The sequence below is a fragment of the Danio rerio genome, chromosome 3 (assembly GCF_049306965.1).
Source record: "Danio rerio strain Tuebingen ecotype United States chromosome 3, GRCz12tu, whole genome shotgun sequence".
NCBI classification, from domain to species: Eukaryota; Metazoa; Chordata; class Actinopteri; order Cypriniformes; family Danionidae; genus Danio; species Danio rerio.
The window spans coordinates 33,786,992-33,812,442 of record NC_133178.1 but is presented as its reverse complement, the minus strand read 5'-3'; the positions used below and the strand labels follow the sequence as shown (position 1 = coordinate 33,812,442).

General features: G+C 35.8%; 2 protein-coding genes across 5 annotated transcripts in view; one reads left to right on the top strand and one right to left on the bottom strand.

Moving 5' to 3' along the window:
• ca10b (carbonic anhydrase Xb) overlaps positions 1 to 25,451 on the bottom strand; it is a 61,772-nt gene that overhangs the window by 25,517 nt on the left and 10,804 nt on the right. For 3 of the 4 annotated variants that reach the window (XR_012401101.1, XM_005164096.6, XM_691875.8), the window contains exon 3: positions 5,123 to 5,265. The exons of the other annotated variant lie outside the window; for it this stretch is intronic. Coding sequence is in view for 2 of the 3 variants with exons in the window: in XM_005164096.6 (XP_005164153.1) it covers positions 5,123 to 5,265 (143 nt within the window). In the remaining variant the exon portion in view is untranslated. The remainder of the gene's footprint in view (positions 1 to 5,122; positions 5,266 to 25,451) is intronic. 4 annotated transcript variants of the gene reach the window in all.
• On the top strand, positions 7,908 to 8,328 carry LOC108182833 (fatty acid-binding protein, heart-like). Its single transcript, XM_073944720.1, is given in 1 exon segment — positions 7,908 to 8,328. A coding segment is annotated over 1 exon segment (402 nt). The 5' UTR covers positions 7,908 to 7,926.

The following is a 25,451-nucleotide window of genomic DNA, read 5'->3' as shown; positions in this document are numbered from 1 at the left end:
TAGAGAGATTTATTTGATGTAACTGTAAAAATGCAACACAAATTGTGCAAATGGAACATTAATTTTAATTGGACCACAAAATCAGACAAAGCACCATCTAAAAAAAAGAAAGAGATTTCTACAACAGCCGAAAGCTGAATAAATAAGCTTTCCATTGGTGTATACTTTGTTAGGATAGGACAAGAATATCCTGCCAAAAAATCCAGCCAACTATGTAAAAATATAGAATCTGATGGTTAAAAAAAATTAACAATGGTCTAAATGCGGATTAAATCACTTTTAACCCTGTCAAAAAATAAATAAAATAAGTGCTAAACAATGCATGTTACTCAAATGCATGTTAATCAAAAGTTTGTTTTGGTTTACTGCAGGACATTTTATAAAATATTCTTTACTTAATATTCTAATGGTTTTTAGAATCATAATATCCTCAGTATCCTACAATTTTTTGTGGTCCAGGGTCACATATACAGTTGAAGTCAAAATTATTAGCCCCCCTTTACATTTTTTTTTTATTTTTATTTATTTGCTAAACAATGTTTATCAGAGTAAGGAAATTTTCACAGTATGTCAGATAATATTTTTTCTTCTGGAGAAAGTCTTATTTGTTTCATTTCATCTAGAATAAAAGCAGTTTTACATTTTTAACACCATTTTAAGGTCAAAATTATTAGCCCCCTTAAGCTATTTTTCAATATTTTACAAAACAAACCATCAATTTACAATGACTTGCCTATTTAAGCCTTTAAATGTCACTTTAAGCTGTATAGAATTGTCTTAAAAATATCTAGTAAAATATTATTTACTGTCAACAGGGCAAAGATAAAATAAATCAGTTATTAAAAATGAGTTATGAAAACTATTATGTTTAGAAATGTGTTGAAATAATGGGGTGGGGGGTGGGGGGTAATAATTCTGATTCAACAGTTGTGATTTTATCATAGCAACAACTTTATCTCAGAACTTTACTCATATTTTAATCTATATCTTACAATTACCTGATCTGAAAAGATATGAGAATGAAGTCTCATATGTGGATTCACTAGAAGCAGCTCCTTGCAGTTAACATATTTAATCTGTCCATCTAAAAGAAACCAAAGACTTTTCCATTACAGCCTAGAGTTCTCATGCATAAATTCTATTATTTAACAGCCCTCTGATAACAAACGCCGCAGCCCAATCCAACTGACTTGAATTTACCAAGTACATTTAGGGATTCCCATGGTCTTTTCTCTAGGAATAACTCGCAACTCCCACATAGCGAGCGCAGTCATAACAAGCTCAAAGGAGCAATGCATACATAAATGTAATTGGGTCTCTTGAAATAAGAGCAGAAGAACCTCCAGAGGAAAACACCAGTGCACTTTATTTTGGGGCTCCTGACTAAGTCTAGGGTACTAATGTATTATTGAGTGTGGATGAACTACGGTATATCATCCATAACCATAACCTCTCGGAGCTTCACTGGAGAATTCTTCAGTGACAGCCGCTGTCAGCACAGATGGTGAGCTCGCCTAATCTCCCCCAGCAGATGCACAGCAGCATTAATCATAAAACAGGATGTTAAATGAGGAATTAACTCCTTCCTCTCCCTACTGCTCTGTGGAATAAATCCCCCCCGTGCTCAAGATCTGTATGACAACATCCTCTTGAATCCCTTTAGAGGTCAGAGCGATAGTTCATGGATACAACCATCAATAATCAAACGCCGGGTAATCGAGTTTAGTCACACTAATCTGCTGACCGACTGCAGGTGCAACTCACTGAAAGCAAATGGCAAGCCATTTTACACGCCGGAGAGAATTAGCGATCTCATTACAGCAGCGTTGTAACAAACTAACAGTCGTGAAGCATTAGGCATCTTCAAAGGCTTAATTTGGAAAGCTTCAGTGTTTTGCTTGGCAGAAATAATTGAGGATCTGCTTCATTGGCCAATTGAGGTGTATAAAAAGTCATCCGGTGAATTAAGGCTGAGTGACTAAACAAACAACTAGCTGTCTAAACAACGGCGGCAGAAGTAAATACAGAATGTGATTAGATTTGACAAATGGACCGCTAAGCTGGGGTTACGCTGTGTGACCCATTCTTGTCAAAATCCACAGTGAATTATGGGACAGTGTTCTGAGGTGGATAATATGTGTCTGTCCATCTTCAGCTGGTATGAATAATGTTAAAAAAATCGCTCTTTTGTGATGTTATGAACAACATTATGCTGTAAATGTCAGTCAGAGTTTGTTGATGCGTCCCAATTTGCATACTATACGTCCTAAATAGTATTTGATAATAGAATTAGTATGTCCCAAATCATAGAAAGTTAAAAAGAGTATGCCAAAGGTTCCCGGATGTTTTACTATTTCCGGTAAAAATAGAAAGTGTAGAAGCGTCCATACTCTAACCGCTGACTTTGCCCACATTGCACATTGCACGTGAATTCGATTAGAACCACAAACGCAGGTGAGAAGTGTAAACAAACTACAAACATGATGGACAAGTGAGACCAACCGTCAAGTAGAGAGGCTTCTGTAAAAATGTTTGTACGACTTAATTATGGTGGGTTGAGAAAGCCAACATACTATTACACTACATAAACCTATTATTCTTCCGTCTTCATCTCCTTCTTCTTCTTCTTCTTCTTCTGAGACTAATATCTATATGTATATCCTCCTAGACCATTCAAGCAACAACCTCCAAACTAACAACAAACCTCCAAACTGGTCTGACTCGGGTTGCTATATCTTTTCCAAATGATCCGACTTAGTTTTCTGAAAACTGTCCCGGAAAAAACTGAAAAGTCACATTGACTTCCCTATTGAAAAATCCAGCTTAAACCAGCCTAGGCTGGTTGGCTGGTTTTAGCTGGTCGACCAGGCTGGTTTTAGAGGGGTTTTAGCCTTTTCCAGGCTGGTTTCCAGCCATTTCCAGCCTGGTCAGGCTGGAAGATGACCAGTTTAAATTAGCTTGACCAGCCTAGCCAGGCTGGGAGCCCAGCCAAAAACAGCTATGTCCAGCATAACCCAGGCTGGTCAAGCTGGTTTTAGCTGGATTTAGCTGGTGAGTTTCCAGCCTGACCAGCTAAGACCAGGCTAAAAATGGCTGGAAACCAGCCTGGAAATGGCCAAAACCCCTCTAAAACCAGACTGGTCGACCAGCTAAAACCAGCCTAGGCTGGTTTAAGCTGGATTTTTCTGCAGGGTTACCATTGGATCAAACTTTATGACCTCATAACTTTTTGCCAACAAATTTGCCAATCACTGATGGCCTTTCAACTCACTAGCAACATTCTAGCAATCACTTACGGCACCTTAGCAACAGTCCCATAGACTTCCATTATCAAAAAACTGCCATTGACTTTACATTGGACACACTAACAACATACCAATTCATACCAACAATATTCTAATCCATACTAGAAACATATTATTCATACTAGCAACATGCTAATTCATACTTTAAACATACAAGCAACATGCTAATTCATACTTTAAACATGCTAGCGACATGCAAATTCCTACTAAATTTTACTAACAATGTGCTAATTTATGCTAGAAACATGCTAGCAACATACAAATTCTTACTAGAATAATGCTAAATTATGCTAGCAACTTCCAAGCAACTACTCAAAACACCTTAGCAACCACCTAGAAACACATTAGCAACCACCTAGCAACCACTCAGAACACCACTGCAACACCTTAGCAACAACATAGAACACCTTAGTAACTACTTAGCAACATCCTAGCAACCGTCTAGCAACACCTTAGCAACCATTCAGAACACCCTAACAACCACCTACCAACCACTCAGAACACCCTAGCAACAACTTATCAACTGCCTAGCAACACCTTAGCAACCACTTAGCAACCATTCAGAACACCCTAGCAACCACCTAGCAACACCTTAGCAAGCAATACTTAAGCAATCGCCTAGCAACCACTCAGAACACCCTAGCAACCACCTAGCAACAGCTTAGCAAGAACCTAGAAATGTCTTAGCAACCATTTAGAACATCCTAGCAACTGTCTAGCAACACCTTAGGAACCACCTAACAACACTTTAGCAACCACCTAGCAATGCCTTAGCAAACACCTAGCAACCACTCAGAACAACCTAACAACCACATAGCAACAACTTAGCAACCACCTTGCAATGCCTTAGCAACCATTCAGAACAGCCTAGCAATTGCCTAGCAACACCTTAGCAATCACCTAACGATGCCTTAGCAACCACCTAGCAATGCCTTAGCAACCTTCAGAACACCCTATAAATTGCCTAGCAACACCCTAGCAACCACCAAGGAATGCCTAGCAATCACTCAGAACAAATTAGCAAATGCCTAGCGACAACTCAGCAACCACTCAGAACAACCTAGCAACCGCCAAGCAAAACCTTAGCAACCACCAAGCAACATCTTAGCAACCGCCTAGCAATGTGTTAGAAGCCACTCCGAACCCCCCAATAACCTCCGAGCGAGAAACATGCCAACCCATACTAGAAACATGCTAACATATATGTACTTTTCTTCCTAGCATTATAAATTGATTCTATCTATCAACTGTTTCAAACTTCTTAAAAACTACTGCAACTATTTAAACTTTAAAACTACTTCAAACTTACAGACTAGGCTTTCTCAAACCACCATGAAGTTTTGTCTATGCACTTTACTTTTCTAGTTAATATCTAGCCAACTGGAAAATATTTTAATGCTGTGTTATAATGGATCTGCAACAACAATACTGAACTTATATAAAGACGTGTTCAGACATTAACCTCTGAATAAACAATTATCCAAAGACCTGAGGAGATTTCTCTGCATTAAAAACTCATGAATGGGAGATTATCCTGCTCCTGCGTCTCCAGTAAGGTAGGAAATTAAATATGACAGAGATGTGGATGATTGACAGGGCTCATAACTAAGCAACACAATGATCTGTAACTGAGGAAGTAGTATGTCCCAAAGCTTGTATACTCTTCTCTTACACACTCAAAAGTATATATTTTTCCTTCAAAAAAAAAAGGACATACTTTTAGGGCGTAAAATAAGTATGCAAATTGGGACTCAGCATATGTGTGTGTGTTGTTTTAAGAAAATATGATAAAGAGCTTCATCTGATTTACCACTTACCTTGCGTTGCCCTGCATTGAGTCGTAGCGGGTTGAGGAAGGGGTCAAAAATCATGCGACTGGTTTCAATGTTGACCGGCGACTGTCTCTTCCCAATCGCGCACAGATTCCAGGCAGTGTTAACTAGTCCCCAGAAAGACGGCACTATGAAAATGAAAAAAGTTCAGAGCATCAGCTTTAAATTTCAGCAGCAGACCGCTCCGTTTGTCGTTTTCTAATGGGTCATGATCTGTTTGGAAGAGCGGGGGGGATGTTTGGGATTATCACAAATTGCTCATCCCAAATTTACTCCCATCCATGGTGTGGGTGATAATATTGAGTTTAGATCTAGTGCTTGATATCCTCTGAGACAACCTTTTGACTAGCAATCAATTTTACCACTTAATTACCAGGTGCAGCACCGCTTCGCTTTTGAAAACGAGGTCATTATCGTGCATCCAAATGAAAGAACTGCATATTAATGTGATTTGTTTCGCAAAAACAAACTTAAGGGGGAGAAAAAAAAAGAAACAGATGGAATTAGTCACGTTAGACAAACAGCCAAAGGACATACTTGACCTTACATGATTAATTTATTCTCGGAGATGTTTCAGAGTAAACAACTTTCTGATAGAGATGGGAGTTTTTTAAGAGCGTAGAAACTCAAGCCTAATCTGTCATATTCAAAATCAATATGACAGATCAAGCGAAGAGCCCAATATGTGGGACATACCAGTCTTTAAAAAAGTCATGATATCAATCCAATTTTTCTTCATCCTTTGACAGATGAGACGTACTCATATATACAAGCATGCCAATGGCGTAGTGTATAGACCATTCTGAGGGATGTAAACAAAAACAATGGTCACAACGTATTTCCGTTTTCACATTTTTAATTTCTGAAGCTTCCCAGAATCCAAAAAGAGCCACATATTGATAAATAATGTTATGACAGCTGCTTTAACATCAAGTTATGACTGAATTGCCTCTTGTTACAGTTTGATAACAAGCAGGAAATGTGCATGGGCCAATGACATGACCACATTGAAATGGTCTATAGGCATGTATGCACCAGGGCTGATTGCGGGCCCACCCAGTGGAACGAGGAAATTAGTTTTTAATTCGTGGCCACAATAAATATATTTTTGTATGCATGTCATGAGCAGTGATTTGTTGTTTCTCCTTAATTTCTAATTTCTCCGTCAGAAGGAAAACACTGTGTGATGAGAGATTAGTAGCTAGCTAACAGCATTAAACAATGGACAAATAGAAACAAAAGATTGGGGCCATAAATATGAAAGAGAAAATGAAACTATTATTATATTTTTGTGCTGACATAGTGCGAAAGACACTGATGTCGAAGGTGAGACAGCACCATGCTCTAGAGCAGACTATCAGGACTGGCTATTGTTTCCATCGAGAATGCATGAAGCTGTGAATTAAACATCAGGGACAAGAATTTGCTGAAAGAAAGGCCCGGAGAATGCAACTAAAATGAGTGAGTAGCTTTTACATTTTGGGCCACTGTGCCTATTCTGTTTGTGTTTGCATGCATGCAGTTTTTAAATATTTACATTGGCTACATTTGTTATACGTTCCATTCTGGGTGAAAAAGTTGTTGGGTAGAGTGTTTTTTTATGTAAAGCCCCGGTCAGGGGTGCGTTTCCCAAACAACGACGTAACGCGCGGCTGAACTATAGTTCGATGCATCGTTTGGGAAAAGAATGATGTAGTGACAAAAACGCAAAGTTTCTCTGTCGCAAATACATCGTTTGAACCACATTAGCTATAATGTAAAATGCCCATAATGATGCTCTAAACAGGGTAATATTTATTATTTATTAGGAAATGGAAAAAATATATACTTTAATAATAATATTAATCATGATAATTGTTATTATTATTATTTCTTCTTTATTTATTTATTTATTTATTTTTATTATTAGGTAGGATATTGTTTATCTATTCTTTATTTTTTAAAAAGTCTACTTTTACAATTTGACACATGCAAACCACTGCAGAAATGTTCTAACCAAAAAACCCATATCTAATACAGTAGGCTACATTGCTTAATAAACAACCCACTATCAAATAAAAGCATTAACGTATGCTATGTTTTTTGTTTTCACAAGCTTTGCAGCAATGACTGTAAAAAATATACCAGCTTTGTAGACGTAACATAAAATCCGCTCGGCTGTGTTCAAAATTAGATCGGCGCACTGCGAAGGGAGCTCAATTGTAAACATGAAGATTGCTAAAACTGAAATGTAAAAGTACTTTGAAAGCAAATTACACCTAATAGAGATGAATTTAATGCTTTTTTTAATCATTCCAAATGTTAGAATGTTCTAAACTAATAGGGCATAGAGGGGTATAAGTGGGAATAGAACATGGCCAGGAACCATGTTTCTAACTATAGCTCCAGAGGTGTAGTTGCAAGTGCACGATTTTTTTGTTGCTTTCAAATGTCACTATGTCAGATTATGCAATTTTGTCTTGATAAAATCTTGACATGTCATGGCATTCTCTGCTGCGCTTCAGCTCAAACATGGCAGACGTTTTTGTTGGCAGGTGGAACTAGAAAGAGAGCAAGAATTTCGATGAGTACATGAAAACCCTCAGTGTTTATGCTGTCGTTTGCATTATTTCCCAAACACTGAATAAATTCCAACTTCCAAACCTCTGTATATGATCTTGTATTTCTAGGTGTACACCATGCCCAGTGGTCAGTGTTATTATAAATACGCATTTGGTCTACAATAAATATGACTTTTGCTTCAAATAATAAAAGTGTCGTGGCATTTTCAGCTGCGCTTCAGCTCAAACATGGCAGACATTTTTGTCGGAAGGTAGAACTTGAAGAAGAGCAAGAATATTGATGAGTACATGAAAACCCTTGGTGTTGGCCTTGCCACGCGTCAAGTTGCCAACATGATCAAACCCACAACCATCATCTCCAAGGAGGGTGACGTTTTCACAATTAAAACCGCCAGCACTTTTAAATCCACAGAAATCAATTTCAAACTGGGAGAGTAGGTCAACGAGACCACTGCAGACTACCGAAAAGTCAAGTCTATTATAACTTTAGATGGAGGGAAGTTGTTGCATGTTCAGAAATGGGATGGTAAAAAGATGACCCTGCTCTGAGAAGTCAGTGACAATAGCCTCACTCTGACGTTGACACTTGGAGACGTCGTCTCCACACAACACTACATAAAAGCAGAATAAGGGGAAAGCTGAGTCTCAATCCGTCCTCATCAATGGTTATGTACATGTCCAATGTTTTTTCTGTGGTGTTCGTGCTGTCTTTTGCACCATTTCCCAAACAAACACTGAATAAATTCCAACTTCCAAACCTTCAAATTTCTGTATATGATCTTGTATTTCTGGGTGTATGACATGCCCGGCGGTCAGTGTTATTATAAATACGCATTTGGTCTACAGTAAATATGATTATGCAATTTTGTCGTGATAAAATCTTGACATGTCATGGGTAATAAATGTGCCAGACTACACATTCCTTCGTGATCAGTCATCCTGAGACATCTACGATGAGCGTTATTTCCCAAAGCAGTCACAAGTGTTGCTATAATAATGTTTCTTATCTCAATTAAAAAATGTTTTATCTCATTCAAATCTCAATAAACACTGATGTTTGCTGACAACTAATAGCTACATTATTTAAGGGCATTCATTGCGACAAGGCTAGGATCAAACTTACAATAACTTTTTAATATTAAGATTTTTTCTTTAAAATCTAAATGTATATTTTCCAGCCATCATTGCTTATTAAACACTCCCACGCCTGAACTTGCCACGAATGAGACAGAGAATATTAAATCACCTAAGTGTAACCCCGCTGGTCCTCCACCAACCAACCCACCCCGAGGTGGGATCGAACTGGTGACCTTACGCATGGGAGTCGGTTGCTCTAACAAGGAGGCTAAAAAAATGGCCTCTAGCGTATGATGCTAGAGCATCTTTAAAGGTTAGAGGAGTGAAATTTACCTGCAGAGCACTTACTAGCTGGTCTCCATTACACTCACCCCCCTAAACCTCACTCGGATCCGGATCACAGCACCAACGTAACCCAGCCGGTCCTACTGCACCCAACTCACTCAAAGCTGGGACCAAACTGGAGACCTTCCGGATGGGAGTCAGTTGCTCTAACAAGGAGGCTAAAGACCATGGCTCGTATAGCGGAGGGACACAAACAAAAATATAATTCATATAATTTTCTTGGAAAAAAATACCTTTTTGAAACAAATTTCATTTGGTATAATTTGTATTTTAATGTTAATGTATCTTATGTTGGTCAGTTATCAATAAACAAGATTAATGAATATCATTTGAGGTGATGCGCTTCAAAACAAGTCCGCTATAAACACTTTCCGCTATAAACACCTTAATATTTTAGAAAAGGTAGGCTAAAGTTTGTTCAACCAATAACTGATCTTATCCACCCGTGACCCACCCATAAGAAAGCTATAAATATGCATGCAGCCTATTTTTGATTACCTGAGGAGTGCATAAACAGCAGCACTCACTGATATAATTGAGAAATGATGAGTTCCTATTGCACAGTGTCATCCACGTGACGGAACTCGTCGTGAAGATGGGGGAAAAATTAAACATGCTAGACTTGCTGCGACAGTGTCGTGAGGCGTCGCAGACATGGTGTCGGTTGTCGTGAACTATGCCACATTACAGAAAATCATGCCTAAATCGTGTAATCTGATCGGGGCTTTACATGAATCTTGTGTTACAATGGCCATTTGTCATTTACAAATCCCCACAACACCCTACGTCAAGAAAATCATGCTGAAATAGTGAAAAATTCATGTGATTTGACCAGGGCATTAGGTAAGGGCATTAATTTCTTTTAATATGCAACAGTAAATGTCAATAAATTGTCACTTCAATAGAGGGTGGGGTTAGGGTCCATACATTTTTTTCCTTCTTCATATGGGACTAAATTGCTGTGCCACTAGAACCTGCTGTAAGTTTCGGAACTTAAAACTTATTAATAAACAACTTTTATATATAAAAAAAACTGACATAATTATTTATTTCATATTCTGTCTCTGAATTATATAATAGTGCAATGAAAAACCACCTCTGCAAAAAACATCAGTGCCTACTCCTGCATCCCTGCCCATCAGTTCACACGTCAAACTGACAGAAGTGACTCTGAGGGTTACTCTGATGTCATGAAGCGCCAAGATGTGAAAAAACATCTTTGCATTGCCTTCCTTGTGATCCTAAAACTGTGTCTGCGCTGGACGTGACTGTTGGAAGAAAGAAACTGCTGCAATCCATTTCTCATTCATGTCAGAGGTAGCATGAGTGCTTGAAGTGTGGTGGAAACCGAAACACAGAGCATCCAGCCCAATCTAACATTTATCTTTTATGATGAATCGCTTTCAAATGAAAATTTATGAAGGTCAGCCCCTAAAGGCCACTTCACACTGAGCGTGATGTGATAAAGAAACGCAAATCTGCATCAAACTGTGCTTTCACACTGAACACCTAATGAATAATTGCCTTTGGCAAAATCAGAGCTGGACGTGAGGTGACTCTGACCACAACAACACACTTTTGTCAGACTGCTCACTGTGACCCTCATTCTGATCCTCACGTTTCCTTACACATATATCTTCTTTTTTCTTTTACATGTGGCTTAACCTTGTCCACTTTATAATATACAATAGTACATTAACAGCACAATATGTAAGACTCATTCATTGAAATTGACAAAACCCACTAGAACAGTGTTATATATTTTGTGGACTTACATTATCCCAAATGTTTTGAAGAATGTTAAAATCCAGATGAATAAACAACATTAAGTAGTGACATGGAGCATGTCCTGTGTGATCATGCTAATGATATCATAAATAAATAAATAAATAATTAAACAAAATAAAAAGAAAATTTCCAGTCTTTTTGTTTTAAGATTATCTTTTAGCTAGTGTGCTTCAAAAGAGTGAAAAAATTGCATTTAGAGAATATAAAAGGGATAAAAACATGTGTCACTTATACATAAATTAATCAATGTTTTTTTTTTTCACATCACCTCATACTTCAGTTTCTCATCAAAGCTTGACCAATCAAATGAAGAGTTCAGATGCAAAAACCTCTAAAAGTGCCGTCTAAAATTTTCATCGAAAACCTTAATTTTCATCAAAATTTTTACTCAGCCTCCTTTGTTTATGTTGAGATATTTTACTTTTCGGACCAGGCAAAGGACTTATTCTTTGCCATAAAAGTGATATTACTGAACATACACACAGGACCCTGACAAAAATACTCATTTTAGAGGACAATTACAGACGGCATTTGGAGGTTTTTGCATCCAAACTCAATTACTCTCTAGTATCTGGCATGCCCCGCCCCCTTCAGGACGCTTCTTATTTACTTTTCTTTTGATGCACTTGAGTTCAACAACTCTCACTGGCAGAGCTGTGATCAAACAAAATGCTATTGGCTGGTTTTTTTTAAAGGGGAGGAGCTACTCTATGCCCTGTGGAATTTGGAAGATTGCGAATTGCGAACAGAAGAGCTTGGAGCAGGGAGATGTGGGAGATGAGGTTGTTAGATGATCGCGTACTAAAGAGCAGAGGGGCACTTTCATTCCTTTTTAAGGGGCAATTTTTATTCAGGAGAAAAAAAGGGCATGTGCTCCTACCTACCTGTGCACGTGCCTGCTCTAGTGACTCAAACCCTATTTGTTTAAACTCAGTCTTTAGTGATGATAATTAAGAAATAATCCCCTACACTCAGAGTTTCAGCTCCTTCCTTCCGGTCGCAGGTTTCTAGTATTAGCTGTAGAACAAAACGATACAAAAATAGTTTCATACCAGCAGCCATTAGACATTTAAATAGGGCAGAGACTAAAGCAGAGATGTTTCGGTTACTTGTATGTTTTAGATCATTTTAAACATTTACATGGGGTAGGGGGGTGGACACTTAAAGTGATTATTTATTCTTTATGTTTACGTTTTTTGACTTAATGTGCATTTGTTGCTGTTACTGTGTGAGTTCCTTTATGTGGCACTGTTGTGAGATGAGGACTCTTGACTGCAAACCAAATCTACCTTTGGGTATAAATAAAGTAACCTAACCTAACCTGTAACTCTTCTTAACCACACAAGAGAATACATTTCTACAATCAATCAATAAATATATGAAGAGTTCAGATACATAAAAAGCCTTTTTATTTTTCTGATATTTTCAGTATTTTTCTCAGTCTCCTAAGTTTATGTTCAGCTATGTCACTGTAAAGACAATTCAAATAATTTACTCATCACCATATAAGTAAAACTACTGAACCTGTATGCACACAGGAGCCTGAGAAAAATGCACATTAAAAATCATACTTTAGTTGGCGCAATAGCCTAGTGGTTAGCGTGTCGATATATGGTGCAATAGCACGTCAGGGCATCGCGAGTTCGAATCCAGGCTCGATGACATTTCCCTTTCCTACTCCCACTTCGCTTCCTGTCTTTATACTATCCTATCTAATAAAGGCAAAAAGGCCAAAAATAAATCTTTAAAAAAAATAATACTTTGAGGCTTTTGAATCTTAATTCTTTATATAAATAAATATTAAATGTAATAGAAACATTTATAATACACTGGCAACCAACCAATAATTCATAGACATTTTCAAATTATATGGATAACATATAGGTCATGCACTGCAAAAAATACTTCTGCCTCAGAGTTTTTGTCTTGTTCCTAGTTTAAATATGTAATAATTCACTTTACTTTAATGGTTCATTTGAGTATTAGTAGACTGTCTGCTTAATATCTGTTGATACTGCTGCTAAACAGACATTTAACTGACGATAAGAAACTTTGCAAGTACATGTAAACTTACATTAACTCTAACACTATAACACCAACCTAACAGTCTACATGTAATCTATTGATAATTAGTTGGCATGTAGATCCTATGTAACTTAAATTCAACAAACAGACCATCAAAATAAAGTGTAACTCAATTCTTAAATCAGGAAGCCTTTTCTAGATAAGTAAACATGTTGTTTTATTTTCAAATAAGTCAAAATTAAGGGAGCTTTGTCTTAAAAAAGCAACATAATAGTAGAGAAAGAAAAATAATATTGCTCTCAGTTTGAAATAAATGTTATTTTACTTACCCCACGAGCAGAGTTTGGAAAAACTCAACTAAATGGATAGTTTAGCCCAAAATGAAAAGTTACTCAGTATTTGCTTACTCTCAAAAGGTTCTAAACCTTTCTGAGTGTCTTTTTTATGCTGAACACAAAATAAGTTATTTTGAAAGTTATTTTAAAGTTCCAAAGTACAAAAGAAAAATAAAACGGAAGTCAATCATTTCTAGCACTTTTCAAAATATTTTGTGTTCAACAGAAAAAAGAAACTCAAACAGGTTTGTGACAAGTGAATAAGGAGTAAATGATGGATGGTCTCTTTAAGTTTGACCTACTATTGCTGAATACAAAACAATATCTTTTATTTATCTAGAAAATACTTTTTGATTTAAAGGGCACCTATTTTACCCCTTTGACAAGATGTAAGATGAGCCTTTGGGGTCTTCAGAATGTGTCTGTAAAGTATCAGCACAAAATACCCATCAGAATTTTTTTATTATAGCCTCCAGAATCTGCTCATTTTAGTGTGTGAGTGTCTGAGTAGCTGTTTTTGTAGCCTGTGTCTTTAAATCCAAATAAACTGCTGCTCCCCGCCCACTGTTCTCACATGTGTGTCTGCTTCTCATTATGCGTTATGTCAGATAAACAGCAGTCAGTGATAGAGACAAACTCGAATGAAGCTGAAATACAGCTCAATAGTCAAAATTACCAAGTACGTTTATTCTGTGTATTTGTATTGGAGTTCATTCAAGCCTTTCTGAAATGATGAGTCTCACACAAATGCTGCTTGCAGTATACACACACACACACACACACACACACACACACACAAACACAATAGAATTTACTTACACCATGTGGCCATGGTGGTTATAGCGGTTATGAATTGCATAGCAATTTTACTTTCTTTATTACAAACATGCTCTGTTTTAAAAATGTTTTAAACCTATAAAACTTATAAAAATCAAGAGAGTTGGAACAAATAATTTAATCCCAGTTTACTTCCAAAAAAAAAAAAGTTCTGTGGACATGTGTATTCATTTTATTATAGAAACATGGTGCCTGTCAATCAATTTGGTTGGGCGGGAAAAACCACACTCCTACGTCATGTTGCGGTGGTCCTCAAAATCACTGGTATTTGGATCCTATTTCAACGCCAGGAAATGTAAAAAAAAAAAAAAAAAGAGAAACTAATTGTGTTTATATCACACCAGTATGACTGTGGATACACTATAAAAATGATGATGGATTTTTCTATTTGAGTGAAGTGTCTCTTTAACGAGGACAGTCTACTGTGACCTTTTTGAGTGACAGGAGTGCAAGCGCAGATATGACCCTGACCTCAAAACTGGCCACATCAACATCATCAGATCATCAAGAGATTGGACGCTTCAATGCAAAGAGTATCACCTTTTTTTTCTCCATAGACTGAGATTATAAACAGATTTATCCGGCATGAGCAAGGGATCCCCTGACCTGATTTTTTCTCTCATCACGTCCAGCTCTGTGGGGAGTGACGCCGGACTGGGCGACGTGATGTTTTGCCGTATTAAATTAGATCGAGAAAATGCATTAGATACAAAGATTACGCTTTACGAAGAAGATGAGGAATAACATGCGCTCTGTTCCTTAGAAAGCATGACAGCTATTTATGCGATATTCACAAATGTTCAGAATCTCTTTGTACATTGACCCAAATAAATGATTGTTTCCAAAAACTGTGATCTAACTAAGGTCTAATCCTGCTTTTATTTGGTATCCTAATAGCCACTGAGTGCATTATGTGAAATTGTTTTTTTTACTTCTCAAATGTCTCTCTCTGTGTGTGCTTTTTTAAATGTCAAGGACAAACAGAATATGCTTATACAATTGAGGAAGGAACAAGTGTAAAGAAATTGTGCTTATTTAAAAGTAGGCTCAGCCAGCCCATATGTAAAATGTCAACATTATGAAATCACATTGTTGTCAGACACTATAGCTGAATTTTCTTTTATAGGAAAATAGAGATTACTGATCAGTAAAGGCTGATGATATACTGATTAATCAATATTTTTTTTATATATCTTGTCTTAAATAATTAAAAATAAAAAAGAATTCAGTCATAAGAACATTATATATGAAGTATAAAAATGGATATTAAAGTACACATGAAATCAAAACTAACCAAGTTGATTTGGTAAGCTCATGATGCTAGTTTTGTAGTGAACAATTCATCTGTGCATGTAATTAAGAGAAATAAAAATTGTTTGCTCTTGTAGTCTTTAATTGAAATCTGAAAATAAACTTCCTGATTGTTTTCAGTTAAATTATCTGATTATGTCTGTTTGAGGTAATATGAGTGGCTAACATACTTAACCACGCCCCTCCAACTGTCAGTATTGACAGAACTATGACACCAAACAGGAATGGTGAGAAGGAGGTGTCTGTTAGGTTGTAATGAATTCCATAGAATACACAAGACGCATCACTCATTTCTTTTTGAATGGGGAAAAGTGTAACGGTTAATATGGTGAATAAAGCCCCGCCTACTAGTTCAGGAGGCAACCATCGATTGCTATATGGCAAATAAAGCCCGCCCTCTAGTACAGGAGCCAATCATCAATCGCTATAGACTGACGATACTCCAGGGAGGACCTCAGAATAGAGATTTTTGAGGATTTTGTATGATTTGGATGTTTAGAAATGAAACTAAAGAGACAGTTGTTGTTTCATTTTATAGATGATTTCTAAAATGTAATTCAATTGCAAGCAGTTTTGGAGAATTTGACATTCAGACAGAATGCCCGAGCATACTGCCCGAGAGGCGTTTCAAAGATGGCCGCCAATGACTTGCCTTAAAGGGACTGTGGTTGTAATAACTCCTCTCCCAAAATCCTTTTCCTGTTCTTTCTAAATGAAATGTCTACTATACAACATAAAATCAGCTCACAGTAAAAAAAAAACAAGCCACACCCACAATTTTTTCATGATATGTATCTCTAGAACTTCATCTCAATACAAAAACAAAAAAATGACCACAATTTCCAGTTCATGCGGACTTTAAATTTGAGATTTGTTGAATAATAAATTTTGTTGAAATAAATAAAAAATGCAAAATGTAAAAAACAAAACAAAAACAACTATAGTTATTTTTCTAATACTAAATGTGAATTAAGACATCACAACAACATATATGCATAATAGAAAATTAATATTACATTTGAAGTTTTGTTAAGGATTACTTTTTTGTCTAACACAGGGATAGACAAACTCTGTCCTGGAAAGCCGGTGTCCTTCAGAGTTTAGTTTCAACCCTAATTAAACACACCTGCCTATTGACTTTATTCTTCAATGTGGAAGTGCGCTTGTTTTAGCAATTGTTTTAGAACTTCCGATTCAGTTGCCTATGGAAGAAATGACTAGAAATTAGACTAGACAGAAAACGGTCAAACTTGCTCTACAAACAATTGTTTGCATGAATATACAGACAAAGCAGTGTCCGTGAAGAATAAGGTCTTAATAAACTACATGTATGTACATCAGTTTATTTAGCTTATTTTATTCAGATGTATTTGTTGGTGACTGAATGTGTTGGATTGATTGGGTAGCTTTACATTAACAAAGGATGATTAAGACCAGTTTCAAATTATTTTAGACCTACAGGACAATATTTCAGTCAGTTTAAGACTTTTTAAGGCCTTAAATTTTGTTTTTGAAACAAAATTTTGACTTTTTAAGACTCCAGAAATGTGTACACATTAAAAATACCTTATACTGTCTGATAAACAATATGACATGACATGCTTTCCTTTAAAAATAACTATTAAAAAATGAGTCTGAGTTTATGTTAGAGGTCCTGTTGCATGCACATATATATTTTTTGCTGAACTCTCTCTGAATCCACCGTAAAGGTCAGCTGGGCGTTGAGAACGCTGACGCAAACACTCTCATATTGAGAGTGATATAGTGATTTTGCTGTAGCAATTGATGAGTGGTAGACAGATGGCACCCTCATCCTCAGGGATCTGTGCCAGATTTGGCTTTGGGTTCAATACATTAATGAAAACACTCTCAAAGTGCTTTTTTAGGTATGACAGGGGACAAATATGCCAAGCAAACACTGTAAAGTACAGTGCAAGGCTGAGCGCTGAAGTTTGATGTTACATCATAATGAAAGTTGCATAAAGACTCACATATGGAAGCAGGATATTCATTTTAATGTTCCAAATATTAACACATTCCCATGGCTTTGCACGCTCTTGAGAATCTGTTCAATTTTCTAAATGAAGAGAAAGACATTAGGAAATGTTCTGTTTTGTTCAGATTTGCTTACACCGTGTTTGTTTGTCCCCCTGAGCGCTAGTGCTGATGGGAAAGGCTGAACATATACATTTAATCACAGTATAATGGTGAACTGCTTCTTTGGTTTGCCTAATTGTAGCACATAAATGCAATCACCTGAAACGTCAACCCACAATTATTGCTTAGTTTTTACATTTTAAAGCAAGCAAAAAGCTTTTTTTCATGTTCAAGCTGCATTTATGCCTCTTAGGTTCACGATTTAACTGATTAAAAGCAGTAAAACCATCAGCAACACTGTGAAAGATTATCCTGTCTTAGTGAAAGGGGGTTTTAAGCATCACAATAATGAATTGTAATATATATATATATATATATATATACATGTATATGTATGTGTGTGTGTGTGTGTGTGTGAGTGTATGTTCTGTTTATTTTTTATCCTTTTTTATCTTAGCAAAATAATACATACAAATACAATTATATTTTCATACCATGATTCACATCACAGTAGACTAAAAGTTTAACAGTTTAATAACCTAAAATCTTATAGGTATATTTAGAACAAGAATCACATGATTGCATATTTAAAGAATCCACTTTGGGGTCACAATGCAGCCAAAAATCCTAATTAATTGTTTATTTTGTCACTGTACTTTAATCCACTTAGTTTTAATTGTCAACAGGACATATTAAATCATTTAAAATACTGAATAATACTGAGACCAGAACTGTGAGTATATATATATATATATATATATATATATATATATATATATATATATATATATATATATATATATATATATATATATATATATATATATATATATATATATATATATATATCAAAACTGCTTTTATTCTAGCCAAAATAAAACAAATAAGACTTTTTCTAGAAGAAAAATATTATCAGACATACTGTGAAAATTTCCTTGCTCTGTCAAACATCATTTGGGAAATATTTAAAAAAGAAAAAAAAAATCAAAAGGGGGCTAATAATATGACTTCAACTGAATATATATTTAAAACAAGCACAATTCTTGAGATTTCACTGGGACAACTAAATATTTTTATGTTCAATCCACATAAATATGTTGAAAGTGTTAACTTAATAAAATTGTGTTGGGACAACATAAATGAATTGTGTGGAACCCTGCATCTTTTACCGTGTGTGAATGACAGTTTATAAGGTGATGTAGACAGATAAATGAATGAACAGGAGACATGATGTAGAATGAACCAGGGCTGGCGCATCCATAGAGGCAACCCATCTCTGGAAAACATCCACACACACTCATTCACACACACTCATACACTACGGACAATTTAGCCTACCCATTTCACCTGTACATGTCTTTGGGCTGTGGGGGAAACCTGAGCACCCGCAGGAAACCCAACCAAATGCAGAGAGAACTGACCCAGCCGAGGCTCGAACCAGTGACCTTCTTGCTGTGAGGTGACAGCACTATCTACTGCGCCACTGCGTCGTCTTCACTAATATTATTGTGATATAATAATAGTAATAATAAATTGTTTATATGATTTTTTTTACAATTCAGTTTGTAAAGTAATATTTTCTGTCTTTTAGTAGATATATTACATGAGAGACTTGCTTTGTTTACCAAATGAGTGGATCTAATTGAATTTGCATTGCACGATTTTACAAGCTAAAATGTATTTATTTTTATTTCATATATTATGATTGTAGTTGTGATACTCCCAAAATCATTCTGCACAAACCCGCAGTTTTACAAAATTCTCCACAGAAATCACAAAAAAACCTGCAGATTTTGGCTGATAGGAATCACTGACCATAAGAGTTTGTCCTTCTTGAGTGTGGCGAGGCCAGACACTGAGTGAAGCGGACTGCAGAGTTTTATGGGTCTGAAATGATGACTGGGGATGGCGTGCAGGAGTGATTAGAACTCAGGTGATGGAAATCATGCTGATTGGGGTGACTGTGAGCAGGGTGAATCATGTGATTGGGAATGAAAAGAACATGGGCTTGCTGTGACAATAATATAACTCACTGTGACTATGATTGCTTTAAGTAAAAACATGATAAAAATGTGATTTTTGTACTTAAAATCATAGTGGTTGTTTTCATTATCAGCATCATTTGATCCTTCAACATAAAATAATAATAATAATAATAAATTCATTCATTTTTTTTTTTTGACTTAGTGCCTTATTTATCAGGGAGCCAGCGCACAATGAACCGCCAACTATTCTGGCACATGTTTTACACAAATGATGCCCTTCCAGGGAAGCACCCATACACTCTTACATTCACAACCACTCATACACTATGGTCAATTTATTAGCCAAATTCACCTATAGTGCATGTGTTTGGACTGTGGGGGAAACCGGAGCACCCAGAAGAAACACAGGAAGAACACATGGAAAACATGCAAACTCCACACAAAAAATGCCAACTGACCCAGCTGGGACTCAAACCAGTGACCTTCTTGCTGTGAGGCAACAGTGCTAACCACTATATATAATAATAATAATAATAGTAATAATAATAATAATAATAAAAATAATAATAATAATAATACATTTATAATAATAGTAATAATAATATAATTATAATAGTAATAATAATAACAACAACAACAACAATAAAAATAATATATTATTATGAATAATAATAATAATAATAATAATAATAATAATAATAATAATAATATTAATTATAATATATTAAGGATAATGATAATATATATATATATATATATATATATATATATATATATATATATATATATATATTAATAATAAGAATAATAATAATAATAATAATAATAATAATTATTATTATTTTTATTATAATAGTAATTATAATAGTAATAATTGTAATAATATATTAATAATAATAAGAAGAATAAAGTTATATTAATAATAATAATATATTAAGAAGAATTATATTAATTATTATCATTATTATTATCAGTGTAAAAAATACTCCACTAACTACTTTTAATTTGTAATTTTTTACAGGATTATTTAATTAATAGCATTTTTACTATAACTTTCTGAATAAAAGTAACAAACTCTTTTAAACAAAACTTACTGACCCCAAACTTTTGAATGCAAAATAGACTCACACTCACTTTCTCTCTGATTCTGCTTGCAAAATTTAACACATGTTGTTTTTACGTAAGCCTAGATGAGTTTTCAACATGCATTTCAAAGCAGAACATCTCTTATATCAGCTTCGGGAACTCTCAGGAGAACAGAAGAGATGTTCTCATGCAATTAACAATGTGGAAACATCCAGCCACAGCTATACAAGCATATAATGAGCCCATACCAAAAAACAAGATGGAAAATATTCATTCATGAATATGCACACATTAAAAAAAAGCAATTCACATCTCACTGGTGCGATCGAAAGCCCATGACTGGAAATAGCCAATACATGTCAATCATGAGACTTCATGACACATTGCATTCAACTAATAAGACAAAATTAGATAACAAAAGAGTGTTTTCCTTCTTAACTTTTAATTGTAAGATATGAAAGTTAATTTGTGTGTCTGACATGATCATGATGAGTGACTATAGGTTACATTTTATTCTGGTTGTAAAAATTATGAATTAATCATAAAGGCATTTAAAGCTCATGTGTGTGTAATATGTTCTTATTATTGGAGCGTAATAAGCAGAGACAGCTATAAGAAGCCAATTTGTGAAGCTGATTTAGCTGCAAAGTGTATAAACTGTCTCTGAAGTCAGTCCAGTGCTTGCAAAACACTATTTTGTAAGATTGTCCAATCACAATCCATTAACTAGTGATTCAACTAATGACATGAGTTAGGGGGTGGGGCAATCTGTTAGTCTGACCAAAGGATAACCATGATCCTAATTGTTTTTAGTAACACTTTTCTTGAAGGGGTGTTCATAAGACACCTTTATAATCATTACATGACACATTAATATAAAATAGATTTTATGCATGCTTATGATAAATGTCAATACATTTTATTTGCTCTGTTATGTCTTTTTAAATGCAAAGATCACATTGTTTGAAGTGTCTTTGCTATGACAACTTGACATAAGACATCACAAACTGTCTGTGTTTTTTGGCATGATAGCTTGACATTATCAAGACAACAAAACTTGTCATAAATCCAACACAGGCTTCATTTTAAAAAACGTAGCCCTATATACGCAAATTACGTAGCCAGAGCTACTTATAGTTGCATTTGTCTTCAAAACGAATGCTACAGTGTGGTCTTGCTTAACGTTATCAGTTACTGCTGTTACCAGTTTGTCTGGTATCTCGACACTTACGTCGACATACTTGAGATGCAGACAGGAGTTGACCATGATGGCAGAGTTCGCGTCGGTGAAGAAATTACGAGAGTTTTTCAGGAGAAATAACAAAATGGGAGGGTGGGTCTGAAATACAGGGGACTTCTGAGAAAAATGGGAGTGTTGGCAGGTGTGCCTGGGACGTATTTTGCTCTCTCCAGAGATGTATATAGGGGTGATAGTATGGTAATCAGAATAAGCCTGGGTTGCATAAATTCGTCCCAAACTTGATTGTCATCAAGCCTTTATAACTGTCATGAATATTGTTCAAATCACTTTTTTTTTTTTTTTACAGTGTAAAAAAATGTTATAATGTTATAATATAATAATAATGTTATAATAATGTTATAACAGGGTCGTTAATGACATTTAAAGACCAATTAGATTTTTGCTGATCAAGAAAATGTCAGGAAAAATATTGATGACACAATTATAATGGCTGCATGACAATATGTTTATGACAGATTTATGACAAGTTTGGTTGTCTTGGTAATGTCAATTTGTCATCACAAAGACAAAGACAGGTATTTGTTTAGGTCAAGTTTCATAACAAAGACACCTCAAACATGCAACCCAAGCTCATTCTGAAAACGTGTAGCTATATATACATGTCTGGAGAGCGTGAAATATGTCCTGTGTACACTTTTTCAGATCTTACATTTCTCGAGTACCATTTGTGGCAGTTTTTCTTGTGTAAATCCACCAGATGCTGTTGACTCACTGACTGAACAATCGACTGACTGGACAAACAGCGGAAAAGCCGTCCATATGGAATTAGGTGCCCAGCTGGTAGCACAAAAGGAACCAACCCAGGCTCATTCTAAAATTGTAGTCCCATGGACGTTTCTGGAGTCTGCCAAATACGACCCGGGAGTTACGTATTTTTGCAGTTTTCGTTCTTGCGTAAACCCACCAGGGGCCGCTGTCGAACGACCATCTGTCTGACTGACTGAATGATTGACTGTGCGACCGGCCAATCGACTGACCCACCCTCCTCCTTCCCTAAACCCAACTAATTTTACAGATTGACCCGCCCACCCACTTACTTCCCTAAACCTAACCCAGAATTTACAAAAGCCGTCCAGAAAAAGAAAAGCTTCACTTTATTTTTTGGATTTTGTTTTTGGTTTACTTGATTTCTAGAATCGCTCTTAACAAAACTCGAACCAGGTTGTCGTGGTCAACTCCTCTCTGTGTCTCAAGTCTGCCGACGTACAGGACTAAGCTAACTGGACAAACTGGTTGCAGCGGAAAAGCCCTCCACACAAAGGTAAGCGCTCAGCCAGTAAGCGCAAAAAGGAATGGAGTCATACCGCCCTGTAGTGTTCACTTAAAAAATTAAATGCAGCCACACGTACGTCCGGCTTCATAATTCACAGTATCCAGAAACATCCACGGGACTAAGTTTTCTGAATGAGCCTTTGTTGAAAGAACAGTGTCATTCCACACTGTAGCATTCGTTTTAAAGACAAAATGCAGCCATACTGTACATACTTCTGGCTACATAATTCACAATCTCCAGAAATGTGTATAGGGCTACGTATTCAGAATGACCCTATGTTGCAACAATTACATAACTGATGTACTGACACTTAATGACAGATGTAATAAGCATGCATAAAATCATATTTATTACATGTGTCATGATTGTAAAGGTTTTACGACAGTGTTACAAACACCCTCTTCAAGTAAAGTGTTTTCATTTTACTTGAAGGTAAAGAAATTTCGCTTCGTTCAAGCTACTGTATGTCTGGCAGATTATACATCAGGCTTAGCTGCATATTCTTTGACAAGTGTCACAAGCGCTTAAGGCAAACACTAAAGTTAAAAAGATTACTACTAAACCGTCGCCTTTAGTATTCTCGAACCATTTGGACAAGCAAAAGGGTGTTTTTTGAGATGAATCCAACACGTCTGGGAAACGGATGACGCTCGCTCTTTGAATGCTTTCTCATCTTCTTTCTTTCACAGTCCTTTTTAAGTCTCAAGGACATTTGCACAATATAAATCCAGAGAGTTTTTCTGTCTCCTAGAATGCTTAATAAAGAGGTAAATTTATGTGTAATACATATATTTATGAGTTGCTATAGGGCTTTCTTGAAACCCCTACAAGTATGATTGATGGTGCACTACATTCCGTCCTTGTAAGCAGATCAAGCATTAATTTTTTTTGGAAATATAAAGACGTTTCTTCATTGTATGGTTCTGTCCCCTATAGATATCTTTTTATTAAAAGTTTTTAAGCATACTGGACATAAAATACCATTATAGCCCTTGTCAGTGTTCAAAGAACTTCTTTGCTGGTTACATACATTACCCTGACTGACTACATAATTAAGTACTTCGTATAAAACTCATAAAGAGTCTCAGACCTCTGCTTCAATAGTAAGCATTAATCAGTTGAGACCACAAGCTGTAAAAATAGATTAAGCTATAACCAGGCCCACACGGGATCTGTGCCCGCCGAACAAGATATGTGGAAAATTAATTCATCCAGCGCTCACAATGTTCTGCTCTTGCAGGTTCAACTCTTAAATATTTTGTCTAATTTGACTGTGATGACAATGTCGGATTCCATTCCTGCTGAATTCTGCAGAATCTGTGGCAGAAACTCTGAGAAATGTTCAGAGAAATATTTACAAGGTTAAACAATATGAGCCAATGTTTCTGAACATATCTGATACACAGATACTCAAAGACTACAGTAATATTTAGGATTTTATTGACATTTACAAAATAATTTAAATAATACTTTACAATTTACCATGCAAAAGCTGAATCCTTCAGAAATCTGAATTAGTTGATAGATTATTATTATTTTTTTGTGAAAGCATGTTCAATATTTGAATTAGTCATAGATCTAAATACAGTTGAAGTCAAACTTATTAGCCCCCCTGAATAATTAGCCCCCTGTTTATTTTTTCCCCAATTTCTGTTTAACGGAGATAAGATTGTTTTCAACACATTTCTAAACATAATAGTTTTAATAACTCATTTCTATTAACTGATTTATTTTATCTTTGCCTTGATGACAGTAAATAATACTCATGCATATATTCATATGTTTTACACAGCGGATGTCCTTCCAGCTGCAACCCAGCATTGAGAAACATTCATACACACTCATTCACATACATACACTATGGACAATCTAGTCTAGCCAATTCACCTATACCACATGACTTTGGACTTGTGGGGAAAACCGGACCAGCTGGAGGAAACCCAAACGAACACGGGGAGAACGTGCTAACTCCACATAGAAATGCCAACTGACCCAGCCGAGGCTCGAACCAGCGACTTTCTTGCTGTGAGGCAAATGTGCAACCCACTGTGCCACCGTGCATCCAGTAAAAAATATTTTACTAGATAATTTTCAAGACACTTCTATATACCTTAAAGTGACATTTAAAGACTAGGTTAAGTAGTAGGCAGGTTAGGGTAATTAGGCAAGTTATTGTATAATGATGGTTTTCAGTAGACTATTGAAAAAACATATAGCTTAAAGGGACTAATATTTTTGACCATAAAATAATAAAAAAAAAAATTTAAAACTGCTTCTATTCTAGCCGAAATAAAACAATTAAGACTTTCTTCAGAATAAAAAATATTATCAGA